General features: G+C 28.5%; 1 protein-coding gene across 1 annotated transcript; it reads right to left on the bottom strand.

Annotated features, from left to right (window-relative positions):
• Positions 1-6697: 6697 nt before the first annotated feature.
• LOC125035199 (heat shock 70 kDa protein-like) lies at positions 6698-8602 on the bottom strand. Its single transcript, XM_047627438.1, has one exon. The coding sequence runs from the start codon at positions 8600-8602 to the stop codon at positions 6698-6700; it is 1905 nt and encodes a 634-aa protein (XP_047483394.1).
• Positions 8603-12240: the final 3638 nt, after the last annotated feature.

Genomic DNA, 12240 nt, shown 5'->3' with positions numbered 1-12240 from the left:
AAAATGATATCATATTCTTAAGATATTTACTTTTCTTTTAATAGATGGATGATGCTGTATGATGGAGAATGCTGCTGTATGATGGAGAATGCTGTGTATGATGGAGAATGCTGCTGTATGATGGAGAATGCTGTGTAATCTATTGATGGTATAGTTATTGCTACCAAAACTTCAAGTGTTGCTATTGCTGACATTACTAGATGGATCTATTGCTGACATTACTAGATGGATATATAATAGTGTTCATCCCATATATTATGGTGAGTAATAACGATGCCATATATTATGGTGAGTAATAACGATGACAAGTTGTTGATTATTTATAATAATCAACTATGTTATAATAATCAACTATGAATAATCAACTATGTTATAATAATCAACTATGAATATATCAACTATGAATATAATAATCAACTAATAATCAACTATGAATATAATAATCAACTATGAATAATCAACTATGTTATAATAATCAACTATGAATATTATATTTAATTGGAATATAAATAAATGCATGGGAATATAAATAAATATATCAATATTAAAATCTAATCTTAAGACATTCTAAATAATTATATAATTAAATATTCTAGATATAATTGTGTCATCGGATCGATGATAGTAAAGGTATCATCGGAGGATGATCAGGTGTAATCGGAGGATAATCAGGTATCATCGGAGGATGATCAGGTGTAATCGGAGGATAATCAGGTATCATCGGAGGATGATCAGGTGTAATCGGAGGATAATCAGGTGTAATCGGAGGATGATCAGAAATATAGATGTAATCGGAGTATGATAAGAAATATATTTGTAATTTCTATTCTTAAAACGGAAAAATAAAATGATATAAAGTAAAAAATTATTGAAATGATATGAAGTAAAAAATTTGATAAAAACATTGAAAATTATGATTCGAGAAATCAAAATTGAGATTTGAGTTCCCGAATGAATACAAAAATATATTAATACAAGTGTCCGTCATTTATCATATTCTATAGATATTTACTTTTCTTTTAATAGATGGATGATGCTGTATGATGGAGAATGCTGCTGTATGATGGAGAATACTGTGTAATTTATTGATGTATGATGGAGAATGCTGCTGTATGATGGAGAATACTGTGTAATCTATTGATGGCATAGTCATTACAGGTAGCAGATATTAATATGGTAAATAACAACGATGACAAGTTGTTGATTATTTAATGGGAATATAAATAAACGCAACTTTGAACATTTTAAAATCTACTATTTCAAGACATTCTAAAAAGTCTAAATATTTATAATATAATTAATTTAAAATCTACTATTTCAATTAATTTAAAATCTACTATTTCAAGACATTCTAAAAAGTCTAAATATTTATAATAATTAAATGTATTATAAAGCAATTTTTTATTACAGTAAAGGTGTCATCGGAGGATGATCTGGTGTAATCGGAGGATGATCAGAAATATAGATGTAATCGGAGTATGATCAGAGATATATATTTGTAATTTCTATTCTTAAAAGTAATCGGAGTATGATCAGAAATATATATTTCTAATTTCTATTCTTAAAATGGAAAATATTGAAATGTAAAAAATATGATATAAAGTAAAAAAAAAATTGAAAAATTATGATTCGAGAAATCAAAATTGAGATTTGAGATCCCGAATGAATACAAAAATATATTAATACAAGTGTCCGTCATTTATCATACTCTATAGATATTTACTTTTCTTTTAATAGATGGATGATGCTGTATGATGGAGAATGCTGCTGTATGATGGAGAATACTGTGTATTCTATTGATGGCATAGTCATTACAGGTAGCAGATATTAATATGGTAAGTAATAACGATGACAAGTTGTTGATTATTTAATGGGAATATAAATAAATGCAACTTTGAACATTTTAAAATCTACTATTTCAAAATCTCTACTATTTCAAGACATTCTATATATTATTTCGAGACATTCTAAAAAGTCTAAATATATTATTTCAAGACATTCTAAAAAGTCTAAATATTTATAATATAATTAAATGTAATTTAAAACAACTTTTTATTACAGTAGAGGTGTCATCGGATCGATGATAGTAAAGGGGTAATCAGAGGTAAAGGTGTAATCGGAGGATGATCAGAAATATATATTTTTTACTTCTATTCTTAATATGGTATACAATAATCTTAAAATGGTAATTAATATGGTATACAATAATCTTAAAATGGTAATGGTATGCAATAATCTTATGGTATGAAGCAAAGAATAATTAAAAATATGATTCGAGAAATCAAAATTGTGATTTGAAATTATAATTGAGATTCCTAAAAGAACTGTGATTCGAGAAATCAAAATTGTGATTTGAAATTATAATTGAGATTTCTAAAAGAATTGTGATTCGAGAAATCAAAATTGTGATTTGAAATTATAATTGAGATTCCTAAAAGAACTGTGATTCGAGAAATCAAAATTGTGATTTGAAATTATAATTGAGATTTCTAAAAGAATTGTGATTCGAGAAATCAAAATTGTGATTTGAAATTATAATTGAGATTCCTAAAAGAATTGTGATTCGAGAAATCAAAATTGTGATTTGAAATTATAATTGAGATTCCTAAAAGAATTGTGATTCGAGAAATCAAAATTGTGATTTGAAATTATAATTGAGATTCCTAAAAGAATTGTGATTTCTATTTGAAATTATAATTGATATTCCTAAATGAATTGAGATTCATAATAAGATATTTTAACCTTACCTAAATAAACTAATTTTTAACCTTACTTAAATTTATTTTTTAGAAATATATAACTTGTTAGATTCAGAAGTAAAATAAATTATTTCGATTCCTCAGAAGTAATATAAATTATTTCGATTCCGGTACTCTAGAATTTATTTAGAATGAATTGTTTCGATTCCGGTACTCTAGAATCTACTGTTCTTGACAGTGTAGTGGATATTACACTGTCGGCTGCTGCTGGAATAGAACGATTAGAGGATGAAAGAAATATCAGGCCACTTGCAATAAAACGACGTAAAGTTGAACGAGATATCAGCTCAGTGATTTCCGATACACGAGACTTTATTATCAACAATATTCCCTTACCATTGGTCGATGAATATGTGGAATTGGTGATGAAAAAAATCTGTCAAGATGAACAGCGAATAAACTTTAGACAATATAATATTATTCTAGACATTATTCCATTATGTAACTTGAGAACATTTTGTGATAAATGGATATTAAAGCAACTAAGAGGTCAATCAATGTTGTTCAAAAAATTGACCAAGTGCTCAAAATTACAGAAATTATCCTTATGTGAAGATAACCAATCTCAAGATGCAAAAATTGATTGTTCCATGATGTTTCAACATTTTACTTATTTGACAACTTTAAAACTTATGCCCCAGATATTTTTACCACATATTTACTTCTCTTACCATCATGTCATTGGATCTGTTGCTAAACACTGTCTGAGATTGAAGGAATTTCACGTGACATATTCTGGAACATCACTTAATAGGACGGGGTCGAGGATCGCAGATCTGGTGCAGTGTCGTGATCTTGTCTCACTCTGGTTGTTTGACAACAGTCTACATCGAAAAGTATCACAAGAAGTTGTTGATGACTTACAGAAGCTCCTGATAGAGTTGAAAAATCTCAAATGTTTATATCATAAACAAATGACATTTGCAATCCTAGAACTAAATGAGAAAATCTCTGGAACGCTTGGACTCAAACAACTTGTTCTCCGTGACGAAGTGTTTATTGATCAGGAAAGCGAGATAATATTGAATACCGATGAACTTCTTCAGATAAGTAAGATTTGCCCTGCCACCCAAATCATCAAACTGATAAAACCCCCTCCTTGTATAGACTCAATGTCAAAAGCTCTACCGAATCTGAAAGAATTAGAGATGAACAAATGCCGTAATGATGTTGTTCTCAGCTTGTCTCGTGCCCTTTGTCAAAATAATCTCAATGGTCTAACGGTCTTAAAATTGTCTGAAATAACAATTAACTATGGGCACATTTCAGAAATGGCACACAATTGTCCCAATCTCATGATTCTCAATATCTCATTCTCTAAAATCAAGACATATGGACATCTTACTTTGCCTCCTCGGCAATCGTCAGCGTTCCCTTATTTAAAGGAATTGACAATGACATCCAAATGCGATTTGGAGAAACATTACCTCCAACAATGCTGTTCGATGTGTTCAACATGGGAGGTTGGAAAAGAACTTACACGATACCTCTTGACAGGATCACGCGAGCTGGAAAGTCTCCATATCCACTATGGTTCACATTATGAACCAAAAGCTTCATTCATATTAGAGATTTTGAAATCTCTTAAACATCTTACCTCCCTCCAATTAGTATCATCCTTATATATGGATTGTATAATCCTTCGTGAAATGGTCACTCTCTGTCCATCGTTGACCAAGTTGAGGGGATTCGTTAGTTGGAGATTTAATCACCGTGTTGATTATGGAATACCTGAACAGCTTAGTAGTTTTGAGGAATTTTGTGAATGTTCTGATATGTTACATAATTTCAATAATAGAGGATATATTGTTGAGTGAAAAAAGATATATTGTTGAGTGAAAAAAAGATATATTGTTTAGTGAATAAGATAATTGTTAAGTGAATATTGTTTAGTGAATAAGATAATTGTTAAGTGAATAAGATTTGATTATATTGTTTAGTGAATAAGATAATATCTATATTGATTATTAAGTGAATAAGATAATATCTATATTGATTATTATAAGATAATATCTATTGATTATTGATTATATAATCATTGATTATTATAAGATAATATATATATATATATAGAGATATATGTGAACTAGAGATCTATATGAACTAGAGATCTATATTGATTATCTGATTATTATATTATCTGATTATATGTAAACTAGATTATATGTAAACTAGAGATCTATACTGATTATCAATATTATTATATGTGAAATAGAGATCTTGTTTATCATGGAAATATTGTTATATCAATATTATTATTTGGAAATATTGTTATATCAGTATTATTATTTGTGAACTGGAGACCTTGTTTACCATATATTATTATTATTTTTGAACTGGAGATCCTATCTTGTTTACCATGGAACATGAGAGGGTTCATCTTCTCCCTAAATAGGAACTCGATATGTTTATCGTAAGTACTTAAAATTAAAAAAAATATTATTAATTTGTTATATCTGAATGATAATCTTTTTCTTCATTACTATTGAATGATTTTCTTTTCATTACTATTGGAGGATGATAATTTATATAATTCATCTTTCTCTTTTTAATATATTATATTTCTCTTTTTAATATTGAATGATAAATCCTTTCATATTGAATGGTATTTTTCATTAACGATAAATCCTTTCATATTGAATGGTATTTTTCATTAACAGTTTGATGATGCTGTTGTGGCGCATATTGAATGGTATTTTTCATTAACAGTTTGATGATGCTGTTGTGGCGCAGATTAACCACCATATAGATCTACCACTAAGAGCGAGACTTCCACAATCACCGCAGTGCCCTCCATCTCCAAAGAATGCATCAATATTTCTTAGGACCTCACAGTTACTAATAAATATAAAAACAATAACTAATAAATATAAAAACAATATATTGTGTTTACCTTTACCTTTAACATTTTTATTATTTTCATGATATAATAAGCAGTGAGTCTTGCAATGGGTCTATCAATATTCCTATTTATTTTTTGATTCTCACCTTCCTCCTAGCCCCCCATGCGAATATTATATTAAATATAATATTGATTTTTAATATTGATTTTAACAAAAAATACACTTTGCTATTTTTGGAAATATTTTATTATCAAGATATACAAGAAATGCACTTTAATGTTAGTTGATACAAGAAATGTACTTTAATATTAGTTGTATAGTTGTAATAACTAATCAAGTATGATATATAATTTCATAAGTACGATATATAATTTCATAAATACGATATCAACATAATATTAATGTTACAATTCTCAACATATAATATTAATGTTACAATTATAATTATCAATATAATAAATACTAAATTATAATAAAATATATTCTTGATAATATTGTTTATATATATTCAATAAGATTATATTGATATTGTTTATATATTTTCATTAAGATTATATATTTTTGTTGATATTGGTTACAGAGGTTACAGAAAAATAAATTTTCTTGTAATATTAAATAAATTTTCTTGTAATATTAAATTATTTCAACAAGAAAATATATACTTTTATTTATACCTTTTCAACAAGAAAATAAACATTTATCTTAATTATCTTATAGTATATTTGAATTATACCTTTTCAACAAGAAAATATACATTTTTATTTATCTTATTTATCTTATAGTATATTTGAATTATACCTTTTCAACAAGAAAATATACATTTTTATTTATCTTATTTATCTTATAGTATTGGAAAATATTAATCATTCTAATGATAGTAACCACATATAACAAGTGATAATAGTGATTAATATATAAATATATATATTCTGATTAATATATAAATATATATATTCTATAAATTTGATATATAAATATATATATTCTATAAATTTAATATAATATTCTATAAATTTAACATATATATATTCTATAAATATAATATATAAATATATATATATATATATATATATATATATTCTATAAATTGAATATTTAATCAACTTCTTCAATTTTTGGTTCATGTTCGGGCTCTGCTTTTAGTGTATCTTCAGTGTCCTTATTTGATTTATTACAAGATAAATCATTTAATATTTTCTCCTGTAATTCGTTCAATTCTTGATTTTTTTTTAAGTATTCTTCCTTTGTTTTTTTAGGATTTTCATCAATCCATGAGATTACCTCATCTATCTGGTTTTCATACCCCTTACTATTAGCCGTTGTAGATTTTGTTAAATCCTTCATTGTATAACAGGTTTGATATAGATTATTTTTTGCTTCACTAGCTTCTTTCATTTTCATATCCTCCTCCTTATGCTTTTCAGCTTCCTGAACCATTTTCTCAATTTGTTCTTTAGATGAACGGCTATCATTTTTGATAGTAATACTCTGTTCAATACCACTATTTTTTTCAACTGCTTTTACATTCAAAATTCCATTAGCGTCAATATCAAAGGTTACTTCGATCTGAGGCTCACCTTGTTTACCCTCGGGTATGCCGCTCAAAATAAATGTACCCAATAAATTATTATCTTTAGTATAGTGACGTTCTCCTTCATAAACTTTAATATTTACCTCTTTTTGATTGTCCTCATTAGTTGTAAAGGTATTAGTCTTCTTTATTGGTATGCCTGTGTTTCTATCAATCAACACAGTCATTATACCACCCTTTGTCTCTATGCCTAATGATAATGGAGCCACATCGATAAGAAGAACATCTTTTAGAGATTGACATGAATTTCCAGATAAAATGGCTGCTTGCACAGCGGCTCCATATGCTACAGCCTCATCCGGATTAATAGATTTGTTTAATTTTTTTTGAAAATGATTACTCAAAAGTTCTTGTACTTTTGGTATGCGGGTAGATCCTCCAACTAACACAACCTCATTTATAGAACTTTTGTCCATCTTGGCGTCTCTCAAAGCCCTTTCTACGAAAGTTAATGTACTTTGAAATAATTTATCACAAAGTACATTGAATTTAGCACGAGATATAGACAAATTAACATCAGTGCCATCGTATAGAGATTCCAGTGTAATTTCAGCTTGAGTAGATGACGATAATGTCCTCTTGGCTTGTTCACATGCAGTTTTTAGGCGTCGCATTGCCCGTTTACTATCCGCTATATTTATTCTATATTTCTCCTTGATATGTTTCACAAAGTAATCTACCATAACATCATCAATATCTTCACCTCCCAGGTGAGTATCTCCCGCAGTAGCCTTGACTTCAAATACTCCATCATCTATAGTTAAGATCGATACATCAAATGTACCACCACCAAAATCGTAAATTAATATATTTTTTTCTTCATTTTCTTTATTTTCTTCATTTTTATTGTTAATTCCATAAGCAAGGGCTGCGGCCGTAGGTTCATTAATGATTCGATGTACATTAAATCCTGCAATAGTTCCTGCATCTTTAGTCGCTTGTCGCTGAGAATCGTTAAAATAAGCTGGAACTGTAATGACTGCATCTTTCACTGTGGTACCCAAATATGCCTCAGCAGTTTCTCTCATCTTTAATAAAACCATTGAAGATATTTCTTCAGGATAATATGATTTTAGTTCATTCTTATATTTTACATTTATTTTCGGCTTACCATCGCTATTAGTAACCTCAAATGGCCAGGTTTTCCTTTCTGTTTTTACAATAGGGTCATCATAACTCATTCCTATAATACGCTTAGCATCGAAGACGGTATTAGTAGGATTTATCCCCGCCTGATTCTTTGCAGCTTCGCCAATTAGCCTTTCATTATCATTAAAAGCTACATAGGACGGTGTAGTCCGATTGCCTTGATCGTTGGCAATAATATCCACTTTTCCATTTTGGAAAATGGCAACACATGAATAAGTTGTACCAAGATCAATACCGATAAAAGGTAATGGTTTAGACATTATTATTTTCTTTTTCTTTATATTCCTATATGTTCTTTTTCTTTATAATCTTATAAGGCTATTGACTCATAGTCTCCTAGATATTTCTAAAAAATATTCCTTTGTAACCCAGCTATACTATTCCTTTGTCTTTATATTATATATATATATATATATATTATATATGAAAATTATGCATATTGGGGTGAATAATATAAAAATAACATCTTAATAAGAAATTAAACTTTATATAATAGATAGACCGGTTATTAAAATGTCATTACCTACCGATAATGAAAAGTTTGTAAATACATTATTGGATATACATAGTCTTTTATCTGAAGAAAGTCATCATAGTGATGATTGGAAAACTGACTTTGAGAAATGTATTTATAGTGATTTGCGTGCGCTAGATGCATCCTCACTGTTTGAGAGTCTCTTAAATTTTTTGAGAAATGATGACCAAATTGATCATGTTATTAAAAAAGAAGTTGATGAGACACCGTATAGTACGAACAGAGAAACTGGTTATGATGATATAGATAAACTCTTTAAATTTGATGAGGATAATTATGATATAAAGACACTCATTATCGGAAAAATGTTGCGACACGAAAATCATAGAAAAACCCTAGCCGTAGAAATAAAACGTGGTAATAAACATGCAGCCTTATTTGCTACCATTATCAATATAATGTACCGATATTTAAAATTATCTAAAATTATATGGGTGCAATTTTGGGGAGTTACAAAAATCGGAGACATATTCAACAATCGTATTTTGAACCAAGAAGAAAACGAGGAAAGAATTGAAGCAAGGAAAAAAGCTATTCAAAAAATTAATGATATAATCACACAACAACAAAAGGTTAAAAAAAAATCAGATCAGAGCGATGGTGTAGTAAATACAATATTTGTAGAAGATAATGTCCCACCTATTAAAACAATTATAGTTGATAAAATTTATCCATATTTGTTAGCATTAAAAAACATATAGTAATATAAAAAAATGATAAGAATATCTCTTCACTGGCCATTAATTGAAGTGATAATATTTATAATGTTTATTTTATCAATTATGATCATTGTTATCATATGGTATGATAAACAATGTCGAGATCAACATGAAAAATATTTTATTTTTAAAGAAAAGAAAAAAATCTATCCTATATTTTTGTTAGATCGAAAGAAACCTAACGGAAAAGTATATGCAAAAGAATATTATTTAAGCAATGAAGAATTTATACTGTTTACAATGTTATTTAGAACAATACGAGAATTTAAACCTCTAACATGTAAAGATGATTTAGGGTGGTATCATTATGTTTATCATATAACAGGATGTGTTCTTTGTGATATTTTGTGGTCTGAAAAAAATAAACCGGTTGTCCCTATAAACGATGCTCCTATAAACAATTCAACAATGTATATTATTTTAGAGATGTTATCATCTTATGAAAAAAATCAAATATATATAGATTATGCTTATAATCTACAACAAGGAGAATTTGATATAATACAAGATACTAATGTAAGAGGTGATAAAAAATGGATGATTCAGAGTATCGATGATTTAATTGGAGATATACAAATAATAAAAAAATAATAATTATATATATATATATATATATATATATATATATATATATATATATATATATATTCATTATTATCCTATATATAAAAGTATATTTAGATTAAAGTCATCATAATATAATCCTACTGTATATTAATCTTTCCTTTTAATATATTTTATATTAATCCTTCCTTTTAATATACTTTATATTAATCTTTCCTATAATGATTAAAGAATACATTTTATATAATAGATGGGGGGAGAGAGAGAGAGAAATTGATTTAATGTAATGGATGGGAGGAGAGAGAATAAAACTTCAATATATATATACAACTTATATATATGATTATCATATATATAGTATTTATAATATCTAGAAATGGGACTGATAAATGGAACAAACGCATATAATATGGTATATGGGGATAATCCTCTATTTGTCAATACTATTGATGAGAAAGAAAATGTGTCGACTAACAGTATCGAAATTGTAGATTTACCAACAATAAGTGTAAAAGCTCTTATGGGATTTGCCAATAACCATATATATTCCAATTATTTTATCGGACAAATTGTGTTGTTTAGAGATAAAATTACAGGTACTGTCATCTCGACCCTAAGAGATTCTAACTGCGTGATATCAGAAGATAATTATCCATTAACTTGTGTCGATAAATGTATCATACCAAAAGCAACATTGAATGATGAAGATGAAATGTTTTATAGAGAATCATTCTTTAGTCTTGCCAGTCAAATACAAAAGGCAAACCGGGAAAGTTTTATAACAATTGTTCCAGTGAGATATCCGACAAATAAAGAAATATCCATGTATACAAATTATAATGCTTTTATCGATGATGATGATGATGATGATGATGATGAGATATGCAAAGAAGCTTGCGCTGGACAATTTTCACAATTGACTACTAGTACAGAAAAACAAACATTGACCACTAAAGAGAAAATAGGCAAGTTAATTAATGAACCCTTATTTATTACCCGTGATGAAATTGCCGGTTTTGGGCGCGACAAGGAATGGACTCGAGGATGTATCGGACTATTAGAACGATTTGAGGGAATCATTCTGTTTATTGCACAAGATATAATTAAAAGATTATTAGAAATGTTTCCTCAAAAAAACACAAGTTCCGCTCGCCATGTTTTATTGTTTTATGATGGAAAATGTCACCCGATTAAGAACAAAGAGAGAAACGCAAGAAAAGCGAGAAGAGATAACACTGTCTCTACAGACGGTTGTACGACCGTAAATACAGACGGTTGTACGACCGTAAATACAGACGGTTGTACGACCGTAAATACCTATTGTACGACCGCAAATGTCTTATTAACGAGTATAGAAATTGAAAAAAAACAACGCGTCAATATGCTAAGAAAATTTATGTTACACATTCCATCTTGTATTATTATTCATTATTTGATGAATGTACTGCGGGTACCGTTGGTGTGCAGAATAGGAGCTAAAACTGTACTTTATAACAAAACTGATTGCTCAGAAGCCGAGACAATAATGGTGCATATGGCTGGTTATCTATGCAACATGAGTATACCGCACACTCAACATTTAGATGAAAAAAAGTTAACTCATCTCAATATGAACACTTTACTTTCATCCGAAGTAGACATAGCAAAGAAATGTCAACATTTTTTTACATGGAATGAATTTAGAGAAAAGGTAAAATGTGATGACCCTTTTACCATTAATTTATATTCTTCTGATAATGACGTGCTCCACAAGTGGAACCTGTGCGCTAGTCACAGTGTGGCTATGAGCGGAAAACTTGAAATACCGTCGTATGTGAATGGTGTTCGATTCTATAGAACTATGATGAGAATGCCACCTTTTTCATCTCTCACAGGAACACAATATCAAATGTGTTATGAATTAACGGTTACTCATGTACCGCACGATATAGATGCCGGAATGCTTCTTATGGTATTGTGCGGTTCGGATTATAATGATCCGGGATTAACTTTTAACGAGTCGTTAAAAATAGTTTATAGAGAAATTTTAAACTTTAAAAAACTGGCTTGTACATGCCATAGAGGATGGAAAGATTTTGCC

The sequence above is a fragment of the Penaeus chinensis genome, chromosome 19, assembly GCF_019202785.1.
Source record: "Penaeus chinensis breed Huanghai No. 1 chromosome 19, ASM1920278v2, whole genome shotgun sequence".
Lineage (NCBI taxonomy): Eukaryota > Metazoa > Arthropoda > Malacostraca > Decapoda > Penaeidae > Penaeus > Penaeus chinensis.
The sequence above is the reverse complement of the archived record's forward strand: the minus strand, read 5'-3'. Positions and strand labels throughout refer to the sequence as shown.

Excerpts from the sequence above, each read along its gene's own strand:
- LOC125035199 (XM_047627438.1), bottom strand. The coding sequence starts at position 8,602 with ATGTCTAAACCATTACCTTTTATCGGTATTGATCTTGGTACAACTTAT.